This window comes from Falco peregrinus, chromosome 11 (assembly GCF_023634155.1).
Source record: "Falco peregrinus isolate bFalPer1 chromosome 11, bFalPer1.pri, whole genome shotgun sequence".
NCBI classification, from domain to species: Eukaryota; Metazoa; Chordata; class Aves; order Falconiformes; family Falconidae; genus Falco; species Falco peregrinus.
In genome coordinates, this window is record NC_073731.1 from 30,088,460 (window position 1) to 30,107,125 (window position 18,666).

At 40.2% G+C, this 18,666-nt stretch overlaps 1 protein-coding gene across 1 annotated transcript; it reads left to right on the forward strand.

Moving 5' to 3' along the window:
- Nucleotides 1-5,867: 5,867 nt before the first annotated feature.
- GTF2A1L (general transcription factor IIA subunit 1 like) lies at nucleotides 5,868-18,238 on the forward strand. Its single transcript, XM_055816457.1, has 9 exons — nucleotides 5,868-5,888; nucleotides 7,825-7,926; nucleotides 8,233-8,356; nucleotides 10,032-10,087; nucleotides 11,286-11,379; nucleotides 12,618-13,219; nucleotides 14,752-15,042; nucleotides 15,790-15,879; nucleotides 17,854-18,238. Exons 1-9 carry the CDS (start codon nucleotides 5,868-5,870, stop codon nucleotides 17,959-17,961), a joined length of 1,488 nt encoding a protein of 495 aa, XP_055672432.1. The 3' UTR covers nucleotides 17,962-18,238.
- Nucleotides 18,239-18,666: the final 428 nt, after the last annotated feature.

Consider the following 18,666-nt stretch of genomic DNA (forward strand, 5'->3'; position numbering starts at 1 on the left):
GCAGCATTCAAAGGATGAGCTTTAAGAGTAAAATAACCATGCCACTTCTCCTGCGCTGCTGTCTCTGTAGCAAACCAGTCAGCTATTTGGGGAAACACTGGGAAATACAGTTAATATCCATTTTCAGTTTATTGGTGTTCTATCCTTCACTGAGCACCTGCAAATGGAAAGCAGGTGTCTAGCAGAAGTATAGTCTCCTTCCAGAGTTTAAACAGTTTGCAATATTTAAAAGTATCAGTGAACAATATGATTCAAGTACATGAAAAAATTAGATGGTAAGTTGCTAGAATACAAACAAAAAAATGAAACCATTTATTTTTGGGACAGTTTCTTAATACGTGCTATGCCTAGTATGTGCTATTTTATAGCCCTGTTCTTAGTAAAAACAACCTGTAATTTTTTACAATAACAATCATAACACGTTGTAAGTGATGTTCATGCTCCCTGCTGAAGCCTTACTGGTAGAAATAAAAGAAAAACATCAGCTCAAATTCTGCTTTGAAATCAAACAAAACCCAGTGCGATTAGGCATTTCAGGTTGTGGGTCTAGCATTACGTTGCATTGTGATGCCCTTTTTTGTTTAACATAGAATAACTTTCACTTCCATTTGCATTTTCAACAATAAAAGTCTGAGGGGAAAAAATCAGAAGTGGGGATGTGCTGGGAGTGGAAGAGACTCACGCTGAGAGACTGGCAGTGGAGGTAAGAGGGAGGAGGCTGGGAGTGAGCAGGGAGCCGGCAGAAGGGCAGCAGGCAGAGCTTGTTTGCAAGGGCTGAGGAGAACTGCTGCCTCTCTTAAGTCAAGGTGAAAAGTTTACTTGTAAAAGAGACTGAAAGAGAAAAGCAGTGAGGAAGCCATGCAGAGAAATGCCTTCAAGGGAAGGTATCGAGAACAAAGTTGTGAGTAGCTGCAGGGGGAAAAACGAACTGAATGCTCTCCTTCAGTGGGGAGGAGGAGGAGCTGGGAGCAGCTGAAGAAGGAGGGACATGGGCAGAGCTACCGGAGGCACAGCAAGGTGGCTGTGAGACTGATGGGGCACGGTGAGAGGTGCCCTACCCAAACAAGCCATGCTGGTGTCTGCTTGTGGCATGCCACGGCTCAGGGCAGTGCCGCGCCATGCAGCTGGCTCTGCTTTCATATAGCACTGATATATACGTATATATAGTGCTGCCATGACATGCCAAGCAGAAGAATTGCTCAATCTGTCTTGAGCATCCCTGCATCACATCTGTACAGCTGTCGGAAATGGTAACCTATCTTCCTGGACAGGAAGATCTCACTCAAGCAAGGGACCAATGACACAGGCATGCTATAGGAGATGCAATGAAAAACATCAAATAAAACCCAGCCTGGAACAGAGAGGATTTAAAGCAAGAACCTGGGCATTAGGCTGATGATACCCAGAGGTAAGCTACCACTGTAACCTTGTCAGACTGCTCTCAAGGGAGGGACCTTCATCTGTCAAGTCATCTATAATGCTGAGTAGATTTTACTGCCTAAGTGTAAGTACTGACACCAGGATTTATATGACAGTTCATCTGAAATGGAGGGAGACATCCACTGCCTGGAGCGAAAAGGTGAAGGGCTGCTTTAGCCCCCTTTCATGGAAACCCATTAATATCTTTGCTGCTAATTGCGTGGTTATAACATCAAAAGGGGTGTGCAGAAGATCTGATTCAGGTAGATCTATGCAAAAGTAGAGTTGGGGGAAAAAAAAAAAAGAAGAAAAAAAGACTGAAAAGTACATACAGTATTAGGACAGGAGGAGCCTAACCATGTTTGCTCAGAACACGAGGCTCAGGAAGATGACCTTGAGCAAATATTGGGGTCCTCACATAAATGCTTCCAATGGCAATGCAGGTTAGTCTCCATACATCTGAGTTATTCTTTAGTAGAGTTAAATTGGTATCAATTAGGCAGTAAAAAGGAGAACCTGACTGCTAAGCTGTGCTTCAACCTGTCTCTCAGCATCACTTGCTGGATGATTTTAGTGGTATGGTGGGTGCTGCAAAACTCACTGCTGGTGAAAGGGGCTACCATGGTCACTCAGCTTTATTCCTCTCCAAATTACCAAATGCAAAGTTAGTCAGAGCAAACTGGCCTTGACCAAAACATGCTGCTTTGCTCTTATTTAACTTTGCACTAAAACTGCTGGACTTCTGCAATCATCTGCTCGACTGTGAACTTCCAGCAGCTAATTCAAGTAAGGAGAAATTATGTTTCTGGTATTTACTCTCCTGCTGCAGCCTGCCTCTGTGTGGTTCTGCAGGTAAGAGGCAATTATGGACAGGTGAGGAAGGAGTGGGATTTCAGTCGTGGGTGATGGGGGGTCAAGCAAGATGGCAGGGAAGGGACAGGCACCGAGAGCAGACAAAAGAGGAAGGAGTTGGACTGGGGCTTTTCTTGGGGACACTGGGCAGGAGGTTGGGGTCTCTGGGGAAAGACGGTGCTATAAACATCTGTCTGTCATACCCAGGGAAACAAGGCAGACAACAACGGAGGTGAAGAACAGGAGACAAGTGCTGAGCTGGGCACTGGCAGGAGTGTGGTAGAAAGCAGGGACAAGAGCAAGGACAGTGAAGTGGCTGATGGCTGCTGTTTCCCTTTGAGGCTTTCTCTCCACATAAGGTATATGTATCAGGGTGAGTATTTAGGAGAGGCAAGGCTTATTTTATCCTTAATTAGGCTTACTCATACTACACAAGTCTCTGGTCTTATCAAGAATCTGAGATACACAGTACTATTCAGTATATTCAATCCATTGGGACTGCCATTTTTCTACAGCAGTTTGTACAGGTCAGAGCCTTTTTATGCCACCCAATGTCCTTAAAAATTATCATCACATTGAATTAAGGGACAGGTGTTTCTGCCGTTCCTCTGATAAAGTGGTTTAAATCAGGTAAAAAAAAGGAGAGGCCCTTGAAACAACAGGAGTCACGTATGACAAATGAAAAGGAACAAATCACAGGTCCCAATGCTACCTGTCTCAGAACTCTGGTGGAAATGATGGAGCTTATAACAAAATCACACTGTTAATAAAATTGGTTATGAGTCTAGGGTGCTGTGTATCTATGAGTCAACATCTGAAAACAAAGGGAGCGTGTTAGAGGGTATCTTTAAAATGAAATTACAGTTCTGCCCATGTCAAGGCATCTCCGTGAGGACTGCCTGGATTCTGCAACCGGTTCCTCCTAAGAATTATTGCTTTTACTTGGAAAGAAGGGCAAGATGGTATTTGTAAAATACGCCTTGAGAAAGCTGCAGTCCTCTGGTTCAGTAGCCACGTTCCTCTACAGCTGCAATGCCGGATTTAAACAGAAGAGGGCAGTCACTACCAAGCAGCTGAGTTTGCTGAGGGCTCGCCGTTTCTAGAGCGAAGGCTTTTCAAAACGGCAATTTAAAAAAAAGAAAGAAAAAAAAAAGATTAATAAAGGTTCATAATCCAAAAATAAATCTTCTCTAGACATCAAGTACCAAGAGGAGTATAAATAATTACAAATTAAAACCTGTCCAGTAAATGAATGTTTGAGGTGCCCTTAAGCAGCAGTATCCCAAATGCGGACAGAACCCCTGAAAAATCAGGAGAGCTTGAACAGCATTCTAATCTTTTCGATAGCCTGACTTCTAAAACTCCTGTGAGCTGTTAAAGAGACAACAACGGGGAGAGCTGGACTGGAAGCTGAACCGAGACTGATGAAACCTGGGTACTGTTCCCGACTGCCTTTGTGAGCTTGGGTAAGCTATCTGGTGTGTCTGTGCCTCAGTTTCTTCTCTTGAAAATGGGGTTATATGTTAACAAAAGCCATAAGCATGAAAATCACTACAGGGTTGCACTTTATACTGCAGGACACTGATACTAGGTTAAGATCACCAATATCAAAGCTAGCCAGTCGGTATGAGTGATGCTATTCACAGATATTTTAATATTTTTTTTCTTGCTCAGAGAAGACTGGATTTTTTTCACTGTATGCCAGGCTTTCTCATGCTGTTCAGCTGACACTCTCATAGTGCTTGGGTGAAGAGACACCTTCTTTAGGAATTTTTAAAATAAATTATATAAAGTGTGTTGCTAGACATCAGATGAAAGCATAAGCACCTTGGTTAGCAGGAAGCACCCTCTGCAACCTCCCTGCGCAGCTCAGAAAGCCGTTATTTCCATTCCCAGTTTTTACTTTCTCCCCAGCCATAGCTGTGTACTATCAGTAGGCTTAGTCTGCTGTCCCTCGCACGAAGGGAGCTAACGCGTTGACCTTGGTGACAGGAGCTCTGGTATTCACTGGCAATACAAAGGGTATCATTTACAAGATACTGGGTATGCCCACAGTGCCATGTGCTGGTGGGATGTGCTAGGAATATGCAAACACAGACACACGCTGTCAAGCCAAATTGCTTTGGTCTGCAAATTTTCATGTGGACGTAGCCAAATAACCTGACCACTATCTGAGACAGCTGAGAAGTCCTGGGATATCAAGTTCCCAAACCTGTCTTTTTGAAGTTAGGCACACAGATTGTTCCAATTTCCAGGCACTTTGTAATCCCTAGATAAACAAAGGGTGGTAGAAAGCAGGCAACTCATTTATAAATCTTTCTGCGCTTGCACCTTTCTAAAACTGCTGTAGAGTTTGCTGGCAGATAGATGGCTCTGCATCAGGTTTATCTGTCTGATGTGTAAGTCAAAGCCAGCTGCGGGATCACCATCTGCAACCTTCAGAGCTCAGCAAGATCCTCAAGGCTGCAACTTCTCCCTGCTATCTCTGCTAACATGACAGGACTACTCAGACAGCAGAAGAATAATGATGCTCTGGGTATGCACTATTCCAGACAATTTCAAATGAGCACTGTGCTTAAAAAACCACATCTTATTATTTAAACTTTCTATAAACAAAGCAACATGGCTTGCCTTTTCCTTGTGATGATGCAGGGCATACAGAACGGCTAAATATGCAACTGCTGTTTAATTCAAGACCCAGACAGTGCCATTAAACATATTTTGTTGTGGAGCAAAATTACTTCAATAGCAAATTGCATTTGTCTCTCATGAAAATGCAACTTACAGTATTATTATGGATGTTGCTTCCTTTTGTTGTTGTTGTAGGTGTTAGTCTAGCTATATAATTAAGGGTCTGTCAGTATTTTCATTAAAATCTTTCCATTTTTCAGGATAAGTCAGCCTTAAAAAGCTTAATGGGTGAGCCTCCTCCTCATGAGCCAAATAACACTGTAACATGCATAGCTACCTGAAAACGGGAAAAGGAGATGGTGTTTCTAGGTTCTCAGAATCATCAGGACACCACCAATCCACGTACAGACAGAATGTGTATAGAGACCAAAGTCTATATTCTCCTACATATATGACATTAATGAACATTTTTCCAGATGAGTAACTGCTAAATTGGTAAATCTGTATTAACATACAAACAGATTGCTGCAAATGTAAGCAATAATTTCAGTAGTTGTAACAGATTGCTGCTATTTAACTGGTAGCTTCAGTAATCTCCCTGTTTATGCGGTAATAATGACTTCAGAGTTTATCAAAATAACATGCTTTTGTTGCCAGCTTTCCTAGGTGCATTTTTGCACTGTGAGCAGATCTCCACACACAGCCGCCTCTCCCTCCCCTCTCACAAGCTGAAGCTTCAGGCCCCCGCCGCAAACCGGGCCCCTGGGCAGCCCCTCAGGAGCCGGGAGCACCCGCCGGGTTCACCGCCCGCCCCAGCTACGCCCCCGCGCCCGGCGCGGCACCGGGCCCCGCACTCGCACGCAGGCAAACATGGCGCCCGCTCGGGCGGGGCCGCCGCGCGCCGGCCGCGTCCCCATGGCAACGGCGCCTTAAGGCGGGAGGGCGGGCTGGTGGCGGGTGCCGCCATGGCTCACGGGAGCCCTGTGGTGAGGGGGAGCGGCGGGGCTGGACCGCGTCCCCGGCCCCATCCTCACCCCACCACCCTCCCGCGCCGGCGAGACGCAGGGAGGGGAGGGACGGGATGGAATGGATGTGCCCGGGCCGGGTCTCGTCGCCATCGCCTCAGGCGGTGCCGCCCCGTGGGGGCCGGGGAGGAGCGGCCGCTGGCCGTTCCCTGCAGCGGGCAGCACAGGGGTTGCTTTAAAGCCACTATTTTTGGCGGGTTTGTTAAGCAAAAGCCCCTTGTGGGTAACAGGATTGCGACAGGGCCTGGCGTGAGCCCCTGGGGAGCTCCGGAGGGCAGGGAGGCTGTGTGGGCCTGGCGGTGGGGCAGTGTGGCGGCCCCGGGCCGCCCTGCTGCCGGGCCCGGCCTGACCTGCCCCCTCAGGCCGCCAGGGGAACGCGGGGAGGCCTCGGGCTGCGCTTTGGGCCTTGTGGTACCCTGGACTGGGGCATTGCTGACCCCCTCCCCGCTGCCTACCCTGGACTGGGGCATTGCTGACCCCCTCCCCACTGCCTGCAAAGGAAAAAAAAATTTCCGATGGGATAGTCTGGTTCATGGCAAAGGGGCCTGTGTGTTAAAGGGATAAAACTGGAGTGTGGGCGTCTCAGAACTGTAACCATTCCCCTCTAATTTGGGAGCGTGTAGTGGGATTTTACAGTTGCTGTGTACAGTTTTTATATAGGATAATAAATATTTGTGCTTCTTGTAGCTTGGCAATCCTGGGGAGGGGAATAGGCCTGTTGAAAGATTTAAATTCAGTTTCTCTTCTGGATTAACAATGAAGGCAAAGCATTTGACATATGGGCTAGTCAACATCCTTTAGTGTCATGGTACAAGAGTCAATTTTTTTTTTCCTTGTCTTCTTAGTGTTCTGAAGTGTGGTAGGGCAATTCTTGGAGATCTCAAACCTCCTGTGAGAAATCATAAATGAGTGTGGTTATTTCAAAGTAGTGCTAGGTTGTGCTGATAGCTTTTTGCAAAAAATGTAACTTGTTACTTCTTAATAACTTCTAGGCTTTTTTATATTGTCTGCAGTTTACAACAACTTTAGAGCAGTAAAACATTAATTTGATGTTGAGTTAGAAAAAACGTAAATTACTATCCTGGAATCTTAACTTCTATGGTTTCCTAAAAATCTCAGCTTCATCTTTCACCTTGTGTAGGCTATTCTGGTGGTAATGATAGTCAAGATTAATTGACTTTAAATTGCTAAAATCTTACTATCTTACATTTGCATCAGAGTGAATGTATCTTGAAGCTCGTATGTGTGTTGTCCAGGTCTGACTGGAGGATTAGGATTTAATCATGAATATGGGCAGAAGAAGGAATAAAGTGTTGTGTTGGAGTCCTGTTATAAGATGAATGATATGTGTTGGTACCTGTAGTGTTAAATTTCCATGGCTAAACTACTCTACAGCATCAGATGATTATCACAAAGAAAAAATTAAATCTGTTACTTACAGAGGTTACTTGCAGGTTACTTACTTTATGCTTCTGATAGAATTGGCACCCTCTCATTTTTAGTAGCTTGTATTGTTGGTTGGCCTTTAAGTTAGGGGCAATGACGCTAGAATGATACTAAGTGGTTTTAAACTGATGTTTTAGACATACTTGTTTGAAAATGCAGCACAGCAGTTGTTTTTGTAATATATCTAGGATTTTCTTAAGCATTTCTGTAGTCTGCAGAAACCAATAATTCCAGGCTTGAATTCTGTATTTTTCCAGGGATGTCAGACTTAAAAGAATGAGTGGACTTGCAAGTCTTTGCACTTGACAGAGTATTCAGTTTATTACACTGATCTGTGCATGCTGTTCATCTTGTAACAGGAGTTTATGCAGTGAGGTTAGGCTTTGTGCTGTCATTTCAAATGACTTAATTTTCAAAGTCAGGATGAAGATTTTTTATTTTTTTAATGTAGCATAAATTATACAAGTCCGTTATTGAAGATGTGATTGAAGGTGTGCGGGAACTCTTTGCAGAAGAGGGTTTAGAGGAGCAGGTTCTGAAAGACTTGAAGCAGGTTTGTTGGGTTCCCCTGCATCAATAGAAGTTGTATTATATTTTTTTTTCTTTTGACACAATGTACCTGTCTGTTTCTTTGCCCTCCCAAACAAGCAAACTTTTGCCCTAACTTATAGTTTCAAATATCCTGTAAATGATGTGTTGGGCTGCTGGAAGCTGAAATTCGGTAGTGATTGTTATCATGTTTATTGGATAGAATCAGTCAATTTACTCTTGCAAAAACTAGGGATACCTGATTTTCATTTTAGATGTGGCTTGTTTTTTAAAGCTGATATTGTTGACCTTAATAATAATCTTTCTGCAGCTTTGGGAAATAAAGGTGATGCAGTCTAAAGCAACAGAAGGCTTCTTCAGACATAGCCATCATTCTGCGCAGTTTGCCCTGCAACTACCGCACAGTTTTCACCATGTTCTGCAGGCTTCAGCAGGTTAGATGTTGAACACAACAGATGCAATTTAAGAATAGCTCAGTGATTCAGGAATCTTCTTGGAAGACTTGAAGGTGCTGCAGTAATCTTGGTTTGTGATGCTTATGTATATATCTAGCCTGATGGGGAACAGTAATTATTTGAAAACAAAATTTGACCAATAAAGGACGAAATAAACTTTGATAAACTAATGCAATTATGTGCACGTGCTCTTGATCTGCTGCTTAATTCCAGTAGCAAAACATGAAGACAATTTTAGTCTTCTTGTCTGCAGTCCAGAAGCGTAGCGCTTCAGCTGCAAATTTACCAGTAAGGTTAAGCTTTCACTTCCCCTTTTAATGTGTGGCATGATGTGTGCAGAGGTTATATGGCATGGTTGTGCCATGCAGCTCTGCTGTCGTGTTGGAGTTTAATCTGGTTCTGCATTTGTTAAAATGTAATCCCTTTCTTAAACTGAAGAGTAGGAGGGTAGTCTTTCAGTTGGTTCTATTAAAAGCAGTATTCCTGTTGCAGAGAAGTACTTGACTTTCACACAGCCTCTGACATCACAACCTATTCTGCTCAGTTAGGTCCAGCTGACCATTGTGGTAATGTTATGGTAGAGTGTAATGCTTAGCTGAGACTTCTCCCACTATGAGAGGCCATTAGGACTTTTCCCCATAAAGGACAAAAAAACATACGAGATGATGTAATGAAAATCTGCATCATAGTACACTTCAGGGTTGGGTAGGCACTCTTCAGTCTGTGAGGTTTTTTTGTGTTTGTTTTTTTTGTTTGTTTGCTTGCTTGTTTGTTTTTGTTTTTCCAAAACAAAAGTTGAGTGGACTGATTTTGGAGACGGGTTCTTATTTATTCCGTGTGATTACAGGGAATATACTTTTGCGTTTGTTTGCTGTTAGAAGCTTTATATTTAATGAGCTTTACCTTGTTGCTTCCAAAGTTTTGGAAGGGCAATACTAAGCCAAAACAATCTGGTGAAACCAGTGAATTTTTTCTTTTCCTTAAATGGGATTTGAATTGTCCTATATGCTAGAGATTTTCAAAGTAATTGGGCTACCTAAATGGTTTGCTTCTTGAAGCCTGGGGAAGTTTTCCCTTTGCTTATCTTCTCCCATTCCAGTCAGTATTGAGTGCTTTTGAAAATCCCACCGTACTGTTCCTAGTATTAGCACCACCGGATTTGCTCTGGTGCAGAAAAATACTTGCACATTTTCTGCATGTTGACACGATAATATGTTTTACATACATGTTCTTGGTCATGTTAAAATGGTAGCATTGCACATCTGTCCTTCTAGCTGATGTAATAAATAGAAATAGCATGCTTAATTTTTACAGTGCAACTTAAACATATCAAACAGTTAAACAGTAATATTTGTAGAACAAAAAAAACCCCAGAAATCACTAAGACCAGCTTCTAGCAAGATTAAGTTTTATAAATTTGGGGTATAACCTCTTCCCCCTGAGTACAGCATAAGCTTCAAGCAGCATAAAAGGAAGTGTATTTAAGAGCCTTATCTGGATGTGCTCACTTGATCTCATGAGTATGAACTGAAGTTAGATTGCTTTAGTTTCAGTTGTGCTTGCTGTAAATAACTGAAAGATCAACTGTGTCCAAGAAATTAATGTTTTTGTGAGGTGCTGGTTTGTTGTTTTTTTTTTTTCCCCTCCTGTATAGCTTCTCTAGTCATCCCAGCTGGCAGAGGTTTCCAGCAGTTCACAGCAGCAGACCTGGTATGTAACTATAGTGACATTTTATTTAAATTTTGAGTATTCTGAATTCTAAATGATTGTTTGTCAGTTGTTAATAGGCTTGAGGGGAGGCAAGTATGAAATATTTTCCATGTATAGATGCTTTAGGACAGCATTTCTCATGACAGTTTCATCTGTCCAATATGGCATAGTAGGCAAGGGAGCAGGAGTCCTGCTGAGGGAGAATCAACAGATGAAGAAACAGTGCTGTTATTTCTAGCCCTTTTTTATTTTTATTGAAAACAATAAAAAAATTAAGAGTTTGTAGAGGGAGAGCTGTAACTCTGCTGCTTATGTATGAGCAGTGAAAAAGGTTGAGGATCTGCCAGTTGGTTTTGCAAGCAATGCATCTGGAAGTGTGTTGGAAGCCATGGCTGCATGTATTTAGCCAATAGATGTATAGTGGAAATGCACATCTACAGATTTTTTTTTTTTTTAATTTTTTTTCTTACTGAGTTTTAAAATAAAGCACCGCTGGGAAATGCTAGCGTTACTGAAGCTGGGAGCAGCATTATGTGCAAGGCATAGAAATCATCCAGAAGAAAATGAGAGGCTTATAGAGTTGACAGGTTCTGAACTCTGGGCATGGCAAGATTTGTTTGGGGAGGAGCTATTAATTGTCAGTGCTTGAAGTTATTGAGTGCCTCCTGAGCTTCAAGCTAACTAGTTTCCCAAGCTGAAATACGATATTGGGAAGGTGTTTGTGTAACATCCAAGTTACCTGATCTAAAAACTAAATTTCCCCAGAACAGCTAGTTTGAAAGGGAGCCGTATATCCAACTGTTTGGTTTCCAGGAGAAAAAGAGAATGCAAAGTGACTTCGTAGGCCTAGGCAAGGAGTCTATGCAGTGTGGAGTATGCATAAGCTCAGGTAAAAGTGGTTCTGAGTGGAAAAACAACTTTCTGGATGGTGTGTACTTTGAGGGCATACAGGAAAGTGTTCTGTTAACAAAAAGGGAATGTGATAACTGGAAAATAGGAAACCTTAGGGCAAGTCATTATCCTGTCAATACAGAATACTCTTTATCTTTCTAAATCTGAAAAGTCTGAAGCAACTCTTCAGTAAAGATGATCACAAGAAGCCCTCATTGGTGTTTCATCTGAAGATGTTATGTGTGACATTTAGGGCCCTAGGAGATAAAGTATGCACTACTTCTTAATAAAGCTCTTGTTTATCTAGAGTGCTTCACAAGTGGGTGCAACTCTTACTCTCCCTTCGGGCATTGCTTATCCTATACATGTACCAGCGGGAGTGACGCTACAGACAGCATCTGGTAAGATTAAAGAGGGGATGTAAAATGTTACAGTGCATTGACTGGATGTGGATATTGAAAGATGGTCCCAAGTACAGCAGATAAAACAAATGTGAAGTTAAAAGTGTAGGTGTGTCAAGCCAGTTGCCCTCTTCTTTTGTAGTTTGTGTTTGTAATCGTTGCATGGGAGAAGTAATTACATTGATTAGTTAATGTGTCAGTTGTGTACACTTGCAAGATCAGTTAAGGTGGGCTGCCAGGTGATGCCATTTTTTTGTTTTACAACTGCTTACAAATGTGTTACCTGTGTCTGGACTGACAAAGGATTTCCTCCTCTTATATAAAGGACAATCTTCATGTTTTAAAAAGGTAAAGACAGTCTGGTACTTCAGAATCAAGTTGATTTTTTTTTTTTAATTCAAATAAAATACAACCATCCATTAACCTTTTTGCTCACACTCTTTTGCTGATAAAACTGCCTGTACAAAAATGTGCTTGTACTGCTTAGGATGTGGTAACTGGAAGGTTTATTTCAGTCACAGACTGACTCCTCAAACAGCTGTTCTTTGAGAACTAGTGTCACTAGATATCTATTTCAGATATAATTCCTAAGGTTTTGAGACATATAGGCTTGTGTCAGTGACTGTGGGTGTGTAAGAATGTGCTTGGGGAAAAGAATAATTAAATGAAATTGGCAACTTGGCTTTAGCAGCTTAACTCTAGCACTAATAATAACTTTAAGGATTCAGTATTTGGAATGGTTTTTGTACAAAGAAAGGCTAAATAAACTAGGAATTTTTAATTTTTTTTTTTAACTAAACTAGGCAGCTCTTTTTAGAAGGAGGGGATACCTAAAGGTCCTTAAGAGTGAACTGTCCCTGTAGACGTGGAATAGTTTACTGTTTCATCTTGTATTCCTTAGTTTCTGAAATTACATGGAAGTAAATTCAAAACAGGATTTTGGTTTTTAAATCCAGTATGTAATTTACTGAACTAACTGCTACAGGGTACTTGGGGGACAAAACCAGAAAGGGATATTAGACATGATGGTCTGGATGAGAGCTCTGACTCAAAAAGCCTCTGAACACTTAAGTTTCAAAGGCTGAAGTTGTGCTTGGGTGAAGTATTTCTTTGTGAACATCTTGTTTCTCATAGTTTACCTGGGTGTTTGCTGTTGGTTATTGGTGGTAACAGGACAGTGGCCTGGATGAACCTGTAGTTTAACCTGCTGAAGCAGAATTTAACTCTTGTCTTTGCAGGGCAATTGTATAAGGTAAATCTGCCTGTTGTGGTTACACAGGCTGCAGGAGATGCAAGTGTTCTACACCATCCTGTTCAGCAGGTATTGCAGCCCCCTGGGCAACCTTCAGTTCTGCAAGCCAACATTGCCAGTGTTGCTCAGGTGAATGCATCCTCTGCCCAGGCAGATGCTGAGACTTTGCAACCCCAGGAGACTGCTATCCAACAGACCATGGTATTTCAACCAAATGCCATGGAGAAAAACCACCTGGAGAACTCTGCCAGCACTACATTGGTCCAGCAGCCTTCTGTGAATCAGCAGCAACTTGTAACTAATGCAGTGCTGAATCAAAGTGCAGACTCAACAGAAAAATCCCAGTATGGCAGTCTTCACACAGCTGTGTTTATGCCAGAATCATCTGAAGGTTTTTTTCCCACTGAATCCTTGGCAAACAACTCAAGCAGTGTTCTGCTGGATGTGGAGGGGCAGTTAGACATTGAGTCTCAGGAGCTGGTGCAACAGCCGGTGTCTGATGATATCATTGACCTGATTATCACAGGCAAAAGTTTGGACGATAGTGCTGTTCTGAAAGACCATGACATCATTGCTTCCTCTGACAAGGTAAGGCCTTTTATTTCTCAGCTGGTGAAAATACGTTGGAGATGGTTGGTAGAAGTATCGTAGGAGATGTGATCAAACACACCTGTAAGTAGCACCTCTAAATTATAATAATAAAAACTAACACCATTTTGAAGTTCATTCTTGAGCTTCTTTTGAATAGCAGTAGCTGATTACTTATTTTTACATGAAGAATTTGTCACAAGTATTGCTGAAATACTGGCATTGAGGAGGATGTCAATCTAAAAAATGCTGCAAGTGTAATGGGTAGATATAATATGTTCTTAGACTTATTAACTATTTTGAGGGATAGGTTTTTTTTGTGACTGATCAGATGGAAATGACCCTTTGAGAACTTTGTGTCATTCTGACACTGAATCTGCGTTTGGATACTGGCCAGTTGTGGGCAAATTTCTCTTGCAGTGTCAGCTGGGATTAGTTTAAATTTGTAATGTTAAATGTGTGAAGAGCATTTAACTTTCATTGAGAATGCATGTTGAGTATGAAGAGTGGCATTTGATAAGTGAAAATCTGCTGGAAGGAAATGCATTTCCTTGGGAAAAAGTCCTGAACAAACTAGAATTTAGCTAGAGCTGTGTGGAAAACTTGAATGATTTTAATTAACAGGCCACTTTCCTGACCTCATCTACTTTTTGTTCTAGAAGTTATTTACAGATGTTTTAAGTTCAGGCTGGTTTGCTGACTTTGAGTTGTAGTGCTTATATGTGATTGAGGCAAATTTATTAAATGCAAATTTAATGACAGTAATGACAAATGACTGTAAATAGAAAGCATGTTATGGTGCTTGTCTGAACTTTGATGGCAGGGTGATGATAACTGTAGTAAGAATAGAAGGTCAAAACAAAGTGTTATTTTCTTGAACTAGAAAGTGTATGTGGATGTGAATTAGATGCTACAGTAAAGATTTAATGAGAAACTAAAGATGGCTGAAAGCTTAAAGGACTTTTATGCTCCTGTGAATGCTCTGTTTAGGAATTCTAGCACTTTTATGAACAGTAACTTGAGGTACTGAAATATTTACTGTCTCAGCTTTTTATATCTTATTTAAACAAAGCACTTTGAGTTGAGGGAGAGAATGAGATCATCTTGATTTTTATTTCAAAAAGGAAAAAGGCTATTTTTGGGGATGGGTGAGTAGCTAGTTTCCTTTTTTTAATTTTTTTCCCCTTGTTTTGTTTTTGGAGCTGTATTTGCAATAGGAATTCTAAAGGCCTGGTTGGTCATTGTTGTCTTAAAAAGGTTGTTTGATTACGATAGTGTTTAAAGAAAGGTCTAAGAAAATGTCTTGTTATATTGTTGAGGAATATGTGGCATAGAATCCATTTAAGATTAGGTATAAGAACAACGTTTGCAAATGTACTCGGAGTTTCCAAGTAGGCCAGGACTTGAAATTCTCATTTTAGTGCCCCAATCGTGTTGTTTTATTAAACAAAAATATCAGGCTTTGTACTGAACAGTGAAAGCTGTATGGCGTTAATTCACAAGCTGTCTCTGGTCTCTTTTATTCCTGTCAGATGGAACCTACTGAGCAGATGGAATCTAATTTACGATCAGAGAAGGATATCTGCAGTGACATTGGAGGCATAATTCAGCTAGATGGTACTGGTGATGTTTCTCCCAAGGAAGAAATACCATATACAAAAGATAGGGAAGAGAATGAATTCATTGGCATTATTGAATCAGAGGATCTAAAAGCTCTGGATGATGAGGAAGATGATGATGAAGAGTATGACAGTGTTTCAAACACAGAGTCTAGCAGCAGTGGTGGTGATAATGAAGAGGCCCAAACAGATATCGTTGAGGAGGTAATTTACTTTTAAGCTTTTTGAAGCACATTACAATAGTATATCTGTCTTTACTGTTGGAATTGTTGCATCCAGAACAATTTCTGGTTAAGTTTAATGCAGAGAATGTATAGTTCAGTTGCGTACCTCTTGAGACATGTGGGTACTGCTCAGAAGTCACTTGAGAGCTCATTTTGAGAAGCATGGACAAATGAAAGAGATGTTGAGAAGTCATTTTTGTTGGATTAATTAAAAGACTTAATTAAAGTTATAGGGTAGAACCTTGGCCTCAGTGGAATAAAGTACCGCTTTTTATTTAAGTAAGATTGGGATACAAATCTATGTTTCTTCGCCTTCTGAAGGACACGGGATTAGACAGAGAAGGGAACAATGCGATACAAGTACATGTTTGCTAGGAAAAGGCTTTTCTTAAAGATGCAATTTTGTATCCTAGAAATTCACAAGAGAATCAACTTGTGGCATCTGGGCTTCAAATAAACACCAGTTGATTAGTGTTCTATTTACATGGGTCAGCTTTGCCAGTTAGCAGACTTGCTTTTTGACCCGTGTTTTTGTTCAGGGTGGTGTTGTCACTGAGAATGTATGCATGTAAAGCTGCTTATAAATGAGCTTTTTGCAACATGGTCTTAATAGCCTCTGGGTCGTGATTTTTGCAATGCTAACCTTTTATTGTTCTTGTTATGTTTAATGTCAAGTATATTCAAAACTATTCTGAAAGAATGTATAAAATAAAATTTTAATCTCTAGGACCCTTTAAATTCTGGTGATGATGTCAGTGAACAGGACATTCCAGACTTGTTTGACACTGACAATGTGATAGTTTGTCAGTATGACAAGGTACAGTATATAGTTTTATCTTTGTTTCTTAATCATTCTAAGTAATATCTTCAGCAAATCCATGTCTGGTTTACTACCAGCGCCTTTTAAAGAAAATCTAATGCTGTAATAATTGTGTTTAAATTACATCTTCAGCTGACAATAGTCTGAAGACTTACCTGCTGCTTTCTGAAATGAGGATAATCAACGGTTTTTTAATGACCTATTAAAGGTAAAGAAAAGGGGTCCAAATCTTGGCAAATTAAGATCTGGAAAGCTGCATAAGCTTAACTTTCAACTTTTTAATAATTACTTAACTTTTAAGTAATTTCAACAGCGCCATGTATGTATGTATGCATGTATGTGTTTTCAGCCATGAATTAAGACTTTTGAAATGGGTAACAGAAAGAGGAGTGTGTGTACTTTATTCTTCACTTTTTGTCTTTTGAGGTGCTTACTGAGAGGTTTTCTTGTCAGAATTCTGTCCTGTCTGAAAAACAAAAGTTGTTAAGGGGCGTTTTGTTCTCCTCCATTTTAATGTTTAAAATTCAACCTTGTTTTGAACTCTTGAAGATCAAAGTACTTCTAGCCCTGGTATAGTTTTGGATGGGTATATGCCAGTAGTTTAAAAGTTGACAAAACAAACTGCATATTTCATTTTGAAACAAATCTAGAAAAATATCTCTATAGTTTGCCTAAGAATGTGCCTTGGCTTTCCTTCTTTCAAAAGTGACTAGTGATGATTTTTTTTTTTTTAATGCATGTTCAACTAGGCCTGCCTTTAATGGTGTCTGTGTTTTAGGAAACAGTGAAGTACTAAGAAAATTGTCTTTACTAAAGCCTAACAGATGGGTTTTTCTGAAAGTAGTTATTTTGGAAAATGTAGTTATAGGGATGTGTGTAGAAAATGCATCTGAAATTAAGCCATAGTGTCTGTATTGTATTAAAAATGTACACAAAGTTTTGAAGCTTTGTAACTCAGTTTGTTACAGATGCTATGGGTAGTGGATATTGTTATCTACAGCAAGTTTTGTCTGTAATAAGCAGAAAAATTGGTTGGAAATTTAAAAAACTAATAGAAAGTTCAGGATGTCTTCAAGGAAATTTAAAATCGGATGTTGCTAGAAATAAACAGTTACAGAAGTTGGAGGAAGATGTTGGTGACTTCCCCTTTCCTATACAGATTTAGTAAAACACATAGGCCTTGTAGAAAGTAGATGGAAAGAGTTACCTATTAAATTACTTTATCTATAAAAGAATGCTGTCAGCAAAATTACTGTCTTGTTTCTTTTTTTTCCCTCCTTTTTCTTTCTGGACTTGAAAATAGACTGAGGCTTAAAATCCAAGGAATTTTCTAGGGATACTTAAAATTCCTTCTTTTAGTATTAAACAGAAACTTTCTGTGGTATAGATAGTTTTGTAGGCCTTTAAAAAGAAACAGAATATGCACATTCTCTTACTGTTTTATATGGTGTTATTTGCATTTTAAAGCAAAGTTTTCCTGCTCTTAGCCTTATCCTAATGTCTCTGCACACAATGTTGCTTTGCACTGTGAGCAGGAGAAGAAACACTGCGTTTCAGTTAAGCCATACCAGTTTGCAGGGTGCAGTATGTTTTGGGACTGGTACACTTGTGAAATTGCTCTGTTATAGTCTTGTTTTCCTGCTGGTGTTGAGATGACACACAGCTACTTGTTTTTTATGTTTTTGTTTTTGTTTTGTTTGGGTTTTTTTTGAGAGGGGTGCATGTGCTAAAGTTCAGGAGGTTGTTCCCTTGAGAGAGCGGGGAGTTCATTATAAACAACTGAAGTCTACTGCCTCTGAATATTTGTGGTGTGCTCAGTGGCAGTGTTTCACATGTTTTGGGCTACTGGGGTTTTAAAATAAAAAAAAAAGGCTTGTAAACAAGTTGCTCTTAAAGACTTTTTTTAATGGCTGTCTAATATGTATTATATTGGGGGGGGAATTGATTTTTTTTTTTTTTTTTTTTCATCAGATACATCGAAGTAAGAACAAATGGAAGTTCTATTTAAAAGATGGAGTGATGTCCTTTGAGGGTAGAGACCATATTTTTGCAAAAGCTATTGGAGATGCAGAGTGGTGAAACCTTACTGAAGTATGTACTTTAACTGTGGCGTTATTCCCTTATGAACCTCCTGTGAAACTACTAGACTTTCTATTGTTTTGCCATTAAACAAAACAAGAAAGCTGTGATAAAAATATGCTAAATCAGTGTTGTTAATACATGCAGACTAAAACAGTGTTGTTAGCTACTTAGCTGTCTTGGCTGTTCTCTGATTATTTCGTTATGTTTCCAGTTACTTTGTAATAGGAGTGAATAGCTTTAAAGACTGAAATGTTGAATCTGTAGTAATTCAAGAAAAAAAAGTGACTATGTTTAAGTAAATTTCAGTTCTGTTGGTTCTTTGAAATAAGAAACAGTTGTTGGTGATACTATGTCAAAGGCTGCTGAGTATAAAAAAAGAAAAAAAAAGCAACACCTATGCAAATCTGAAACCTGTGGTTGTCTCAGGTGTGTACTTTGTTCCCTTTCCTTCCACCCTTTTTGTTGATGCTTTGTGGTTTTTTGACTTCAGCTTAAAGGCAGGCACTTTAGATGTAAGTCAGGAAACGTGGGTGGAAGACCCTTGAGCTCTCAATATGTGAGAATTATTGTTGTTTATTCTATACCCTCTATGTCTGCTGAGATGCTATGAATAGTCTGATTTAACATTAAAATGTGATTTATTTTCACTGGCAATGCAGAGTCATTTAAGTTTGTTTCTGTATATATCCACTACATTCTGGG

Coding starts and splice junctions, on each gene's coding strand:
- GTF2A1L (XM_055816457.1), top strand. CDS start 5,868: ATGGCTCACGGGAGCCCTGTG. Junction 7,927..8,232: donor TTCTGAAAGACTTGAAGCAG/GTTTGTTGGGTT, acceptor ATCTTTCTGCAG/CTTTGGGAAATAAAGGTGAT. Junction 13,220..14,751: donor TCATTGCTTCCTCTGACAAG/GTAAGGCCTTTT, acceptor TATTCCTGTCAG/ATGGAACCTACTGAGCAGAT.